Genomic DNA, 14,687 nt, shown 5'->3' with positions numbered 1-14,687 from the left:
CTTCGCGGTCGACCGTTCGATCACGATCGACGCATTGAGCACCCCTGGTCTAGATTATCGATTGTCAGTAAGCTTAACTGATGATGGAAAAAAAGATTTATTGTGCTGTTCATATACACGATGTCAATGGATGTGATATACATTTGTCAGGCATTCAACATAAGGGCATGCTTTAACACTGTCTGCTGTTTTCCAAGAAGTTCACACCAGCACTTTACCAGATGGATTTGTGAAACAAGCCCCTTATGAAACCAACCATCTGGCATGTCAAGTTTCTGTTCTCCCTGAGATGAGACTGTATGAAATGAAGGCTATTTTTTCAGTCATGGGTTTCAGAAGAGTTGACCTGGTGCCGGCAATGGGGTTGACTGAAAGCAAAGAAGGGAGTTTTTATTTTCCGCTGACTGATTAATTCATTGCAACATGTGCCATATCGTATGTGACGTGGCTGGCTTTGGCGGTACGACTGTACCATGCAGTGAACTGAGACAACAACAAAAGTCAATATACAAGAAATCAGCATCAATAGCTTCCTATGAGTGTGCAAAGATGCTGCATGGGTCGTTACATCTCAAGCTGCATGCCACAATTTGTTCTGTGTGCTGACAGGCAGCCTTATGTAGAGTAATGATATCATCACAGCGGGAAATGGGGTGACTGTTTTTGAGACCAGGCCAAAAGGATTACCACTTTTTTGCTGTCTTTTGTCTTGACAGTGTCATTTTAAAATTCGGACAGATTCATATCTCACACGTGTCTTCTACATGATATAATGCTAATTTAAATGACTGAGTACATGCATACAGTGAAGATGAGTAAATGGGACACAGTAAGTCTCTCATTCATATGATGAATAATGAATGACGAATGAAACAGCCCTTTTGCTTAATGATCGTTATATGGTGCAGAGCAGCAGGAAAATATGAAAACAATACTGATAACTGCACAATTAGACACTATAAGAATAGCTATCATAGATCAAATGTGATACGGTGTGGATGCTGTCCAGCCTTGAGATCATTCAAAAGCTCCAAAATTGCATTGCTGAATAGACAATTTGTCACAATTGTTTTTGCTGGCATTCCAAAAGCAGAAAAGTTCTCCCTGCTGCCCTCACTTTTCCTGCTCTACTCCACTTTGCGTGCCGGTTTGCACCTGCCTTTCAGATCCACCATTTAAAGATGCAAAATCATCCAAGACACATCGTCTCAGATTTGATAAATCAGATTGTCCATCCATCCATCCATCCATCCATCCATCCATTTTCTACCGCTTATCCGACGTCGGGTCGCGGGGGCAGTAGATTTAGCAGGGACGCCCAGACTTCCCTCTCCCCAACCACTTCATCCAGCTCTTCCGGGGGGATCCTGAGGCATTCCCAGGCCAGCCGAAGGATGTAGTCTCTCCAGCGTGTCCTGGGTCGTCCCCGGATGTCCTCCCGGTGGGACGTGCTTGGAACACTTCACCAGGGAGGGGTCCGGGAGTCATCAGAATCAGATGCCCCAGCCACCTCATCTGGCTCCTCTCGTTGTGGAGCTGCAGCGGGTCTACTCTGAGATCCTCCCGGATGACCGAGCTTCTCACCCTATCTCTAAGGGAGAGCCCGGACACCCTGCAGTGGAAACTCATTTTGGCCGCTTGTATCCGGGATCTTGTTCTTTCGGTCACGACCCACAGCTCGTGACCATAGGTGAGGGTAGGAACGTAGATTGACCGGTAAATCGAGAGCTTCGCCTTTCGGCTTAGCTCCTTCTTTACTACAACGGATCGATACAAAGTCCGCATCACTGCAGACGCTGCACCGATCCGCCTGTCGATCTCCCATTCAATTCTTCCCTCACTCGTGAAAAAGACCCCAAGATACTTGAACTCCTCCACTTGGGGCAGGATCTCATCTCTGACCTGGAGAGGGCATGCCACCCTTTTCCGACTGAGGACCATGGTCTCAGATTTGGAGGTTGATTCTGATTCTCGCGTCACACTCAGCTGCGAACTGCTCCAGTGAGAGTTTGAGGTCACGTTTTGATGAAGCCAACATAACCACATCATTTGCAAAAAGCAGACATACAATACTGAGGCCACCAAACCGGACCTCTCTATGCCTCGGCTGCGCCGAGAAATTCTGTCCATAAAAGTTATGAACAGAATCGGTGACAAAGGGCAGCCGTGGCGGAGTCCAACCCTCACCGGAAACGAGTCCGACTTACTGCCGGATATGTGGACCAAACTCTGACTCCGGTCGTACAGGTACCGAACAGCCCGTTCGGTACCTGAGGAGTGTGATCCCCCTGTATTTGGAGCACACCCTCCGGTCACCCTTCTTAAAAAGGGGGACCACCACCCCAGTCTGCCAATCCAGAGGCACTGTCACCGATGTCCACGCGATGTTGCAGAGGCGTGTTAACCAGGAAAGCCCTACAACATCCAGAGCCTTGAGGAACTCCGGGCGAATCTCATCCATCCCCGGGGCCTTGCCACCGAGGAGCTTTTTAACCACCTCGGCGACCTCAACCCCAGAGATAGGAGAGCCCGCCTCTGCTCCCTCATGGGAAGGCGTGTCGGTGGAATTGAGGAGCCCTTCGAAGTATTCTCCCTACCGGCTCACAACGTCCCGAGTCGAGGTCCGCAGCGCCCATCCCCACTATATACAGTGTAGATAGTGCACTGCTTCCCCCTCCTGAGACGCCGGATCGTGGACCAGAATTTCCTCGAACCCGTCCGGAAGTCTTTCTCCGTAGCCTCACCAAACTCCTCCCATGCCCGAGTTTTTGCTTCAGCGATCACCAAAGCTGCATTCCGCTTGGCCAGCCGGTACCCATCAGCTGCCTCAGGAGTCCCACAGGCCAAAAAAGCCCGATAGGACTCCTTCTTCAGCGTGACGGCATCCCTCACCGTTGGTGTCCACCAACGGGTTCGGGGATTGAATGATGTCATTTCCAAAATGGCTGACCAAAAATGACATTTAAAACTTTTTTTTTAAATAAACCTTCACAGAAGTATTTAAGCTACACTGTGTAAAAAAAATAAAAAAAAAATAATAATAAAAAATAGTAGGTTAAATTAAATTGGACTATTTACTTTTTAACTGCCCCTCGTAATTGCAAATACTTCGGAAAATGACCTGCGCAGCAATTTACCAGGTCTGGCAGATGCAACCCTGGTTGCGCCTGGTTAGGTCATCCAGTTTGCTCCCATTTTTGCACGTGCAAAACTTTAGTAAATCAGGCCCAATAGGTCATAAGTACACAAAATTGGTGGGACCCTTACATTAAAGAACTTAAATAAAAAAAAAAAAAAAAGTCATACGTTTAAAAATGTATTTTTAAATTAAAAAATGCTGAAAATTAACTAATGAGAGACTGACATTGTTTTATTTTACTGGTTCAACCAAATGATTCAAAATATCCAATACATGGACCTTGTCAGGACAAAAATGATAATATTGTGTTGCACAACCTTTTAAAGCTGTCAGTGCAATCAACAATTTCTGTGACTCAATCTGTGCACCTGTCGAAAGATATTTTGGTCCACACCTTGTGAGCAAACTGCTCCAACTGTCTCCGGTTTGATTGAAGTGACTACCTCAAAAGGTTGTGCAACAAAAATATCACGTTAAGGGTACTGTCATTTTTGTTCCCACCAGTTTCATAGTTTGTTTTTTTCAAACGACATTCTGTTGCACCAGAAAAACAACATTTAAAACTTTGGTAAGATGGGGCCTACCAGTGTGGTCGCCTCGGTTACGCGCTTTCTGGTATTGTTTTTGTTTTTGTGTTCTTCGTTTGTCTTTGGAGACATTACACGACTCACTTACACAAGGGGAGACTTGCTAACCATCAAGGAGGCTACTCCGGACTTTCTTTCACCAACTTTCGCAAATCCGCTCAGTTTTTTTCCCAGAGTTACTCGCCAGAGCGGCGTCCACGGGTTTCGGCACATGGAGGCGGAGGCGACGCCACAGAGGGAAGCGAGCCGGCATCCAGGTGAAACTCCGCAAGAGAGCATACAGAATGGCGTTCCCGTAGATTCACCTCCCTACCCAACAAAATGGACGAGCTTCATCTTCTGATAAAGACCAGTAAAGACTTCGGACGTTTCGCCGTCATGTGCTTTTATGGAGACCTGGCTCTGCGACACTGTACCCGATGGCGCCGTCATGCTTCCGGGTTTTCATCTTCACCGAGCGGACCGCATCGCGGAGTTATCGGGGAAAACAAAAGGCGGCGGGATATGCTTCTATATCAACGAAAAATGGTGTACGGATGTCACGGAGCTCAGCACACACTGCAGCCCGCATTTGGAGTCGCTATTCTTAAACTGTAAACCATTCTACTCGCCACGTGAGTTTGCATCGTTCATACTGGCTGGAGTCTATATTACGCCTCAAGCTAACACGAACGCCGCATTGCTAACGCTCGCCGAACAAGTCAACGAAATTGAAAAGAAAACACCCGGACTCACCCCTCATTATTCTCGGGGACTTTAACAAAGCTAAACTCAATCACGAACTCCCTAAATACAAGCAGCACATCGACTGTCCTACCAGGGAAAATACAATTTTGGACCACTGCTATACGACGCTAAAAAACACATACCGTGCTATACCTCGTGCAGCCCAGGGCTCGTCTGATCACTGCTTAATACACTTCATACCGACGTACAGGTAAGAACCTAAATGCGCGAAGCCTACAATGAAAACAGTGAAGAAGTGGACCAATGAAGCAAAGATGGAACTTCAAAGCTGTTTAGACTGCACAGACTGGAGTGTCTTTGAAAATTCAGCATGCAGCCTGGATGAATATACGGACACTGTCACATCCTATATCAGTTTCTGTGAAGATGTGTGTGTACCAACAAAGTCATTTCACACGTTCAACAACAAGCCGTGGTTCACTGCCAAACTTAAGCAGCTTCGTCAAGCTAAGGAGGACGCATATCAGAGCGGGGACAGGACCCTGTATAATCGAGCTCGAAACCTGCTGACTAAAGAAATTAACATTGCAAAGAGGAAATGTGCAGCAAATTTGGAAAAACAGTTTAGCGCTAACGACTCTAAATCAGTCTGGCATGCATTCCAATCGCTGACTAATTACAAGCAACGATCCCAAGCTGAGAACAATAGCACACTAGCCAACGACTTGAATACCTTTTACTGCAGATTTGAAAAGGACACTTTCACACCCCACACTGCACCACCGACCACAATCACACCTCTGACTTCTGCGTTTACCATCCCCGAACAGGATGTGAGACGCATCTTCAAACAACAATAGATTAACAAAGCGGCAGGCCCAGACCATGTGTCCCCATCCTGCCTCAAAGTCTGCGCGGACCAGCTCGCGGCAGTCTTCACCTAGATCGTCAACACATCTCTGGAACTGTGCGAAGTTCCATCCTGTTTCAAACGCTCCACCATCATTCCAGTCCCCAAGAAACTTCCAATCTCGAGTCTAAATGACTACAGGCCTGTCACCTTGACATCTGTGGTCATGAAGTCCTTTGAACGTCTCGTGCTGGACCACCTCAAGAGCGTCACAGGTCCCCTGCTGGACCCCCTGCAGTTTGCCTACCGAGCGAACAGGTCTGCGGATGATGCAGTCAACATGGGACTGCACTTCATCCTTGAACACCTCGACAGTGCAGGGACCTACGCGAGGATCCTGTTCGTGGACTTCAGCTCAGCGTTCAACACCATCATTCCTGAACTCCTTTCATCCAAGTTTCTCCAGCTCAGCGTCTCACCTGCCATCTGCCAGTGGATTTACAGCTTTCTGACGGGCAGGACACAGCAGGTGAGGCTGGGGGAGGCCACCTCATCCACACGCAGTATCAGCACTAGGGCGCCCCAAGGTTGTGTCCTCTCCGCTGCTCTTCTCTCTCTACACGAACGACTGCACCTCAGCGCACCAGCTGTCAAACTCCTCAAGTTTGCAGATGACACCACTGTCATCGGCCTCATCAAGTACGGTGACGAGTCTGCATATCGACAGGAAGCGGAGCGGCTGGAGCTGCGGTGCGGCCGACACAACCTTGGAGCTGAACACGCTCAAGACTGTAGAGATGATCGTGGACTTCAGGAGGCATCCTTCGCCACAGCTGCCCCTCACGCTGTCCAGCTGCCTTTTGTCAACCGTCGAGACTTTCAAGTTCCTGGGAATTACAGTCTCTCAGAACCTGGGCGACCAACATCAACTCCGTCCTCAAAAAGGCCCAACAGAGGATGTACTTCCTGCGGCTTCTGAGAAAGCACGGCCTGCCACCGGATCTGCTGAGGCAGTTCTACACAGCGGTCATCGAATCAGTCCTGTGTTGCTGAAAGGATTGTCGGTACCCCCTACCAACCCTTGAGGACTTGCACGCTGCCAGAACTAAGACAAGAGCGTGCAAAATCTTCCCGGACCCTCCGCATCCAGCTCTTTCCCTCAGGTAGTCGCGACCGATCAATGCAAACTACAACTAGCAGACATTCCAACAGCTTCTTCCCTCTTGCGATCAACTTCTTAAACACCTAACCTACAATTCCATTACAACATGCTGGCAATTTTTTGACTTGAGTTCGTTTTCACATTTCTGTGGGGCCAATAATATATTACTCGTGCACTCACTGTAGTAGTCTCGCCACGCTGCACTATTTGCATATCTGTTGTTGACCAATACTGGCCACTCATGCCAGAGTAGCATCTGCTCCATTTGCACACTGATTGAGGAGTATCTACAACATTCGCACAATCAACATTGTCCCAGATTATCGCGGTACTCGTCACTTTAAACCGCATACACTCCTTGAAGTCTCGGCGCCCTTTGCACAATGGTCATTGCCATATTAGTCATTCGAACTGCTCTCAGTGCTAGAGGGGTCTGCATCTTTTTGTCCAATTGTCAAAAAAAATAATAATAATTTGTCCCGGCATTACCAGATAACTAGCGGCCCTTTATTGCTCAGTGACTGTTTTTGTCAATGTCTTCATGTCTCCAAAGTGTTCTCTGTCAATTGACTTGTCTGTTGTCGTACTAGAGCGGCTCTAACTACCGGAGACAAATTCCTTGTGTGTTTTTTGGACATACTTGGCAAATAAAGACGATTCTGATTCTGATTGTGAAATGATACGAAAAACATAAAATCAGCAAGTGCTATCTTCGCCCTTACCGCCCAACATATTTTCAAACCAATATCCTATATTTCCTTCTTCTGCAAGCCAGGCCAACACTTTCACACCTCCAATTGGTGATGACGGACGTAAGTTCAACATTTGACCCCGTAATGTTGTTCACAAAGAGGTGACCCTCGCCCCATCTTTGCTTGTGAATGACTGAGCAATTCAGGGAAGCTCCTTTTCCACCCAATCATGGCACCCACCTGTTCCCAATGAGCCTGTTCCCCTGTGGGATGTTCCAAACAGGTGTTGGATGAGCATTTCTCAACTTTCTCAGTCTTTTTTGCCACTTGTCACCGCTTTTTCGGAACGCGTTGCAGCCATAACATTCTTAGTTAATGATTATTTGCTAAAAACAATCAAGTTGATCAGTTTGAACATTAAATATATTGTCTTTGTAGTGTATTCAATTAAATATAGGTTGAAAATGATTTGCAAAGCATTGCATTCTGCTTTTATTTATGTTTAACACAACGTCCCAACATCATTGGAATTGGGGTTTGCCAATAGGCAAATGCATAATTGCAACACTAGGCAGTTTATCGAACAAAGAAATAAATAATGATTAAAGATCGGCCTTGATATTAGAAGCACACACACTCATACAAGTCTATCGAAACGTGCTTCAGTTTGGGTACTTCTCGTTTCCCTGTGCTGCACTGATCAGCGCTTCAGCCCATTTTCATGCAACATCACTTCATCATACCATTCTTTCCTGACTTGGTGGAAGAATCGCATTGATCACACTGCACATCTACGTTGCGCGCCTGTGTTTGAGTATGAGCTCTGACTTTACAGATTTTTTTCGAGCCATTACGGTCAGTTCAATTATGCAGTAGCTCAGGTCCAGGTGGGGCACATTCATGAAAAGGCGCACTATTTATTTATATATTTTTGGTTTCTCACACTATGCTTTGTTAAAGTTGTCGAAATCTATTTTATTCTTTAAAAATGGCACACAGAGAATGATTTAATGAATGATTTAACAGTTCTGATTTCAAAGGATTTGAGAAGGCACTGTGCTTCTCTTTAGTTGTGTTCAAGGCATACTAACACGAGTCATTATTAATGACTTTTGGACCACTGAATATTTTCCTTTTGGGTGAGCAGAGGTGAGACCAAGTCATTGCTTTGCAAGTAGGTATCAAGTCTTTTCCCAAATCCCGAGTCAAGTTCCAAGTCGAGACAGGCAAGTCCAGAGTCAAGTCCCAAGTCGTGCACTTTGAGGTTAGAGTCCTTTCGAGTCATTTTAACAGCCAAGTGATAATATATTTTAATATATATTTACATTGATATACAACCCCAATTCCAATGAAGTTGGGACGTTGTGTTAAACAAATAAAAACAGAATACAATGATTTGCAAATCATGTTCAACCTCTTTTTAATTGAATACACTACAAAGACAAGATATTTAATGTTCAAAATGACAAACTTTATTGTTTTTAGCAAATAATCATGAACTTAGAATTTTATGGCTGTAACACATTCCAAAAAAGCTGGGACAGGGTCATGTTTCCCACGGTGTTACATCACCTTTTCTTTTAACAACATTCAATAAACGTTTGGGAACTGAGGACACTAATTGTTGAAGCTTTGTAGGTGGAATTATTTCCCATTCTTGCTTGATGTACAGCTTCAGCTGTTCAACAGTCCGGGGTCGCCGTTGCCGTATTTTACGCTACATAATGCGCCACACATTTTCGATGGGAGACAGGTCTGGACTGCAGGCAGGCCAGTCTAGTACCTGCACTCTGCAAGGGTGAGGGGGCTTAGTTTTTGTCCCTTCAAAACCGATCAAAACATTTTATTTCTTCTATAAAAACGTGCTATGCTTTTACTTATTTGTTTTACACTTTCTTTCTAAAGTGAGATGAACATATGAGAATTTGGATCCAGTAGTGCTGCAATCAGTAATCGCGTATCCTACTGACATTTATATCGAATAATCAAGTACACTGTATTTGGATAAAATGTTTTTGCTTGGTTAAAGAGCAATTATGAATACACGACAAAATGAGACATTTCACTTAAAAAATGACCAATTGGTTTCCTCTTTTAGATAATAAACTGTATTTTTCTTAAATTCTCATTGTGCATATAGCAGGAAACTGCAAATACATTTCAAACACTCATTCAAAAAAATAAACACAAATATAAAAAGATTTCAGTTTATACTTGGCATTTCTTGTGCGTATCAAAAACAAAAAAAGTAAATTTAAAAAAAAAGGACGAACAGAAGTTTGTCCTCTATAAAGGCCCAATTTTATCCAACTGTGGTAACTCAGTCCGAACACTAGGCGCACTACGTAAAAATACTGTATTACGTCAAAAAGAGGCGAAGAACAAAAGGACACAAAGAAGAATATAGCTTCATGTCAAATAGATGCTCGCAGTATGCTGATTGGTAAATAAAGAATTACAAGACTCATTCTTGAGAACACTACACTACTGCCTTAACCAAACTGTAATGAACAGGAAGCCCAGACAGCGCAAGTTAAGTTAAACTTACTATTTTTGTGATTGCTCAGAAAGCTAGCTGCTAATGCTAACGAAAACAATCACATGTGACGTCAAACCACGCGATTGCCACAGTGCAATGTTGATTTTTTTTTTTTTTTTTTTGGGGTTTGCAATAATGTTAACGACCTTATTGTTACTTTAACTGTTGTTGTCTCTTCTGTGCGTTACCAGCACTTCGTGTAATTAACTGTCACATTTATTGTTGAGCACAGTGCCTGACTGGTTAGCACATCTGCCGCACAGTTCTGAGGACCGGGGTTCAAATCCCGGCCCCGCTTGTGTGGCGTTTGCATGTTCTCCCCGTGCCTGTGTGGGTTTTCTCCGGGTACTCCGGTTTCCTCCCACATCCCAAAAACATGCGTGGTAGGTTGCCCGTAGGTGTGAATGTGAGTGCGAATGGTTGTTTGTTTATATGTGCCCTGCGATTGGCTGGCAACCAGTTCAGGTTGTACCCCGCCTCTCTCCCGAAGACAGCTGCACTCGGGATCCTAGTGAGGATAAGCGGTACAGAAAATGGATGGATGGATGGATTTATTATTGATTTATGTTGCATTATGACTTTTTTGTTTTTCTTTGTGAAATTATTACTTTATGTAGTGTGGGAGAGACTGTCCTCCTGGTCAATTCCTCCACATTTGAGTGTACCCATCAGGGCATTAACTGTTAAAAGAAAAGTGTTGGGAAAGCTTTAATGTTAAAATTGTAGGACATTGCCACCCGACTGAAAAATAGCAACTTTGTTGTTACGTCACTCATAAATTGCTGTAAACCAGTAGTAAGTGGCAAGTAAAGCTATAGACAGAGTGCTTTGGTAAAAGTGGCCAGTCTTTTTAAGTCAATGGGCTCAAGTCTGAGTGAAGTCAGGTGTCATTGCTGTTCAAGTCCAAGTTGAGTTGCAAGTCTTGTATCATCCATAGTCATCAAATTCACGACTCGAGTGACTCAGGTCCAAGTCATGTGACTCGAGTCCACACATTTGGTGACTAGCATTGTAACGTTTCTTAAAGGCTGTTTGTAAATTGATAATTAATGTAAAACATGCAAGCTTGATCTGTCACTGTTTTGGTTTTGTTTCACTGTGATATACTGGACTTTCTGTGGACATACCCTACCCATAGAAAATGAAGTATGGGCCAATTGTCTCTTGCAACTCAAAATGGAAAAAAATAGGGAGTTAGTCACATCTTAGAGCACGAGCCCTGGTCTGCAGAGACCTTCCTCAGCATCAAAGGGATCTCATTGTTAAAACATGTCAGTCGGGAGAAGGATACAAAGGAGTTTCCAAGACATTAAATACACCATGGCACCCAGTGAAGACAGTCATCGTCAAGTGGTGTAAATATGGCGTGTCATGACCAACCACTGGATGTCCCTCCAGTATTGATGAAAAGACAAGAAGAAAACTTGTCAAGGAGGCTGCCAAGAGGCTTGTTTTAAAATGAAAGAGAAATCACTGGAAAATGTGTTACTGTCCGATGAAACCTTTGAAAGAATTTTGGCCATGATTCCAAAAGAGGGTACGTCTGGCTCAAACACAACCATTGTTCATCACCAGAACAACCACACCGACAGTGAAGCCTGGTGGTGACAGCATCATGCTCTGGGGCTGTTTTTCTAAAGCTGGAACTAGAGCCTTCGTCAATGTTGAGGGATTTATGAAGCTCCAAATAGCAGTCAGTCTTAGCACAAAACCTTCAGCCTTCTGCTAGAAAGCAAAAAAAAAAAAAAAATATATATATATATATATATATATATATATATATATATATATATATCACAAAAAGCCAACTACAACATCTGAACTTTATTCGAGGTTAATCAGAGGCACTTTAAATGGTGGCTATTGTGTGCTGACACCCATTTAACCTGAGCTTTATTGTGGTTCATTCTGAACACAACCACGTCCCCAATTCATTTTCCAGTTTTCTTTTTTTTTTTTTTTTTTTTATTCTCGTAGTTAAAAGATTTAATACACCATAAACCGAGACCAGTTTGGGGTCAAATCTTTTTTTGGGGGGAGGAGGTGGAGATTTTGAAATGATTTGTCTTTTTTTTTGCACCACATAAACCTAGCATTTGAACAGGTGTGTGTAGAGTTTCTATCCACTGTATATATCCTGTATATGTGAATTACCTTGCCAGTCGGCTGTCATTTAACCTCTTCAAGTGGTCTCGTGCTTGTTTGAAGTGTCAAGATTTGAATGATCGTGTACGTTCAACCAAACTGTAGCAAACACAATCCAAAATTTGTTTTGATCCAACCAAACATTGTCAAGTTTGTCAATGTCAACATGTCAACATGTCACTCCAAGATACGCAGACCAACCATTACGGATCATCAAAGATAATGCTAAAAATACTTAAATACAACCAAACTAATGCACCTGTGCTCACCTTCCTTTCTAGACGTCCCAGGAATTTCTAGACCAACTGATGTCAAAGCTGGGGGGTAAAAACTCAGAAGAGACTGGCGGTTTTCAAGAAGCCCCCCTGGCTTACGATGCTGTGTGGGCCCTCGCTCTGGCTCTCAACAAGACTGTCGGACCTCTGAAGGCCAAGGGTCGTCGCCTGGAAGACTTCAATTACAACAACCGAGATATAACCGCTGAAATCTATCGTGCCCTCAACACCAGCTCCTTCGAAGGAGTTTCAGTGAGTACAAAAAACCCCAAGAGAAAATGAGCACATGATGATGAGGTGCAAGCAGTGAGCGAGGGATCAGGAATGAGATATTATTAGACGGTTCAATATAGAGGTGTAAAGTGCAATGCATAGTGAGGGGTGTTCAAACATTAAAATTCTGCCTGTTTCTTACAGGGTCATGTAATATTTGATGCCCAAGGTTCTCGGATGGCCTGGACACTAATTGAACAGCTTCAAGGTACACCTCAGCTTGTTCCAGAATTAAAATGGAATTCATTACAATAATGAGGTCATTCCAAACAAGCATCACACCCGTCTGCACTTTACCATCACACTAGAAATATACAGTGTGATGTCACGTGGATGCATTTCAGCAAACTTTTTTTCTATAGCACCTTTCATACAGAAAAATGCAACAAAAGGGCTTCACAAAAAAAATAAAACAAATCACATCAATAGAAAGATGTGACAAGATGCAAATACCCCCACACACCACACACATACACACACACACACACACATGCAGTCCTGAAACTTTTTTGACACTACTCGTAGGTCAGAAGCAGCTGAGAGCTGCGAGATACAGTGGGGCAAAAAATATTTCGTCAGCCACCAATTGTGCAAGTTCTCCCACTTAAAAAGATAAGAGAGGCCTGTAATTTTCATCATTGGTGTACCTCACCTATGAGAGACAAAATGAGAAGAAAAAAAACAATTCAGAAAATCACATTGTCTGATTTTTAAAGAATTTATGAGCAAATTATGGAGGAAAGTAAGTATTTGGCCACCGAACAAACAAGCGAGATTTCTGGCTCTCACAGACTTGTAATTATTAGAAAACGGAAGACAGAGAAGACCACTGATAGTCTCCCTTGATCTGGGGCTCCACACAAGATCTCACCTCGTGGGTTCCAAATGAACACAAGAACGGTGAGCAAAAATCCCAGAACCACACGGGGGGAGCGAGTGAATGACCTGCAGAGAGCTGGGACCAAAGTAACCAAGGCTACCATCAGTAACACACTATGCCGCCAGACGTGTCCCCCTGCTTAAGCCAGTGCATGTCCAGGCCCATCTGAAGTTTGCTAGAGAACATTTGGATGATCCAGTACAGTATTGAGTAAACATCATGTTTTGGGGCTGTTTTTCTGCAAAGGGACCAGGACGACTGATCCGTGTAAAGGAAAGAATGATTGGGTCTTTCAACATGATGTGACGGGGTCTTGACGTGAATGGGTTTTCAACATGACAATGATCCCAAACACACTGCCCGGGCAATGAAGGACTGCCTTCGTAAGAAGCATTTCAAGTTCCTGGGGTGGCCTAGCCAGTTTCCAGATCTCAACCCCGTAGAAAATATTTGGAGGAAGTTGAAAAGTATTTGTTGCCCAGCGACAGCCCCAAAGCACCCCTGCTCTAGATGAGATCTGCATGGAGGATTGGGACAAAATACCAGCAACAGTGTGTGAAAAGCTTTTGAAGACTTACGGAAAACGTTTGACCTCTGTCATTGCCAACAAAGGCTATATAACTAAGTATTGAAATTAACTTTTGTTATTGACCAAATACTTATTTTCCACCGTAATTTGCTAATAAATACTTTAAAATCAGACAATGTGATTTTTTGGATTTTCTTTTCTCATTTTGTCTCTCATAGGTGAGGTATGATGAAAATTGCAGGCCTCTCTCATCTTTTTAAGTAGGAGCTACGTGTGTTCATATTTTCTCACTCAATATATTTTCAAAGGTGATATTGACATGAAATTGTCACCAGATGTTGGGAACAATCCAAGTAATCATTCATACAAAGAAAGTAGTGTGTGTGTGTGTGTGTGTGTGTGTGTGTGTGTGTGTGTGTGTGTGTGTGTGTGTGTGTGTGTGTGTGTGTGTGTGTGTGTGTGTGTGTGTGTGTGTGTGCGCGTGTGCGCACACACATATATACATATATGGCGGCACGGTGGCCGACTGGTTAGAGCGTCAGCCTCACAGTTCTGAGGACCCGGGTTCAATCCCCGGCCCCGCCTGTGTGGAGTTTGCATGTTTTCTCCGGGCACTGCGGTTTCCTCCCACATCCCAAAAACATGCATTAATTGACAACTCTAAATTGCCCGTAGGCATGACTGTGAGTGCGTATGGTTGTGTGTTTGTATGTGCCCTGCGATTGGCTGGCATCCAGTTCAGGGTGTACCCCGCCTCCTGCCCGATGACAGCTGGGCTAGGCTCCAGCACGCCCGCGACCCGAGTGAGGAGAAGCGGCTCAGAAAATGGATGGATAGATAGACATAGATATATTAGAATGTGTACGTAATAAAACAAATGTATGTTGAGTACCATATCCCTGAACAAAACATAACACAAGAAGCATCTG

General features: G+C 44.1%; 1 protein-coding gene across 1 annotated transcript in view; it reads left to right on the top strand.

The window, feature by feature from the left end:
* The window catches only part of gabbr1b (gamma-aminobutyric acid (GABA) B receptor, 1b), a 235,893-nt gene that overhangs the window by 171,460 nt on the left and 49,746 nt on the right, over positions 1 to 14,687 (top strand). Inside the window, 2 exon segments of the mRNA XM_061664564.1 lie at positions 12,083 to 12,328; positions 12,494 to 12,557. Coding sequence (XP_061520548.1) covers positions 12,083 to 12,328; positions 12,494 to 12,557 — 310 coding nt within the window.

Source organism: Phycodurus eques, chromosome 20 (genome assembly GCF_024500275.1).
Source record: "Phycodurus eques isolate BA_2022a chromosome 20, UOR_Pequ_1.1, whole genome shotgun sequence".
Lineage (NCBI taxonomy): Eukaryota > Metazoa > Chordata > Actinopteri > Syngnathiformes > Syngnathidae > Phycodurus > Phycodurus eques.
This window is presented reverse-complemented; position numbering and strand designations above follow the sequence as displayed.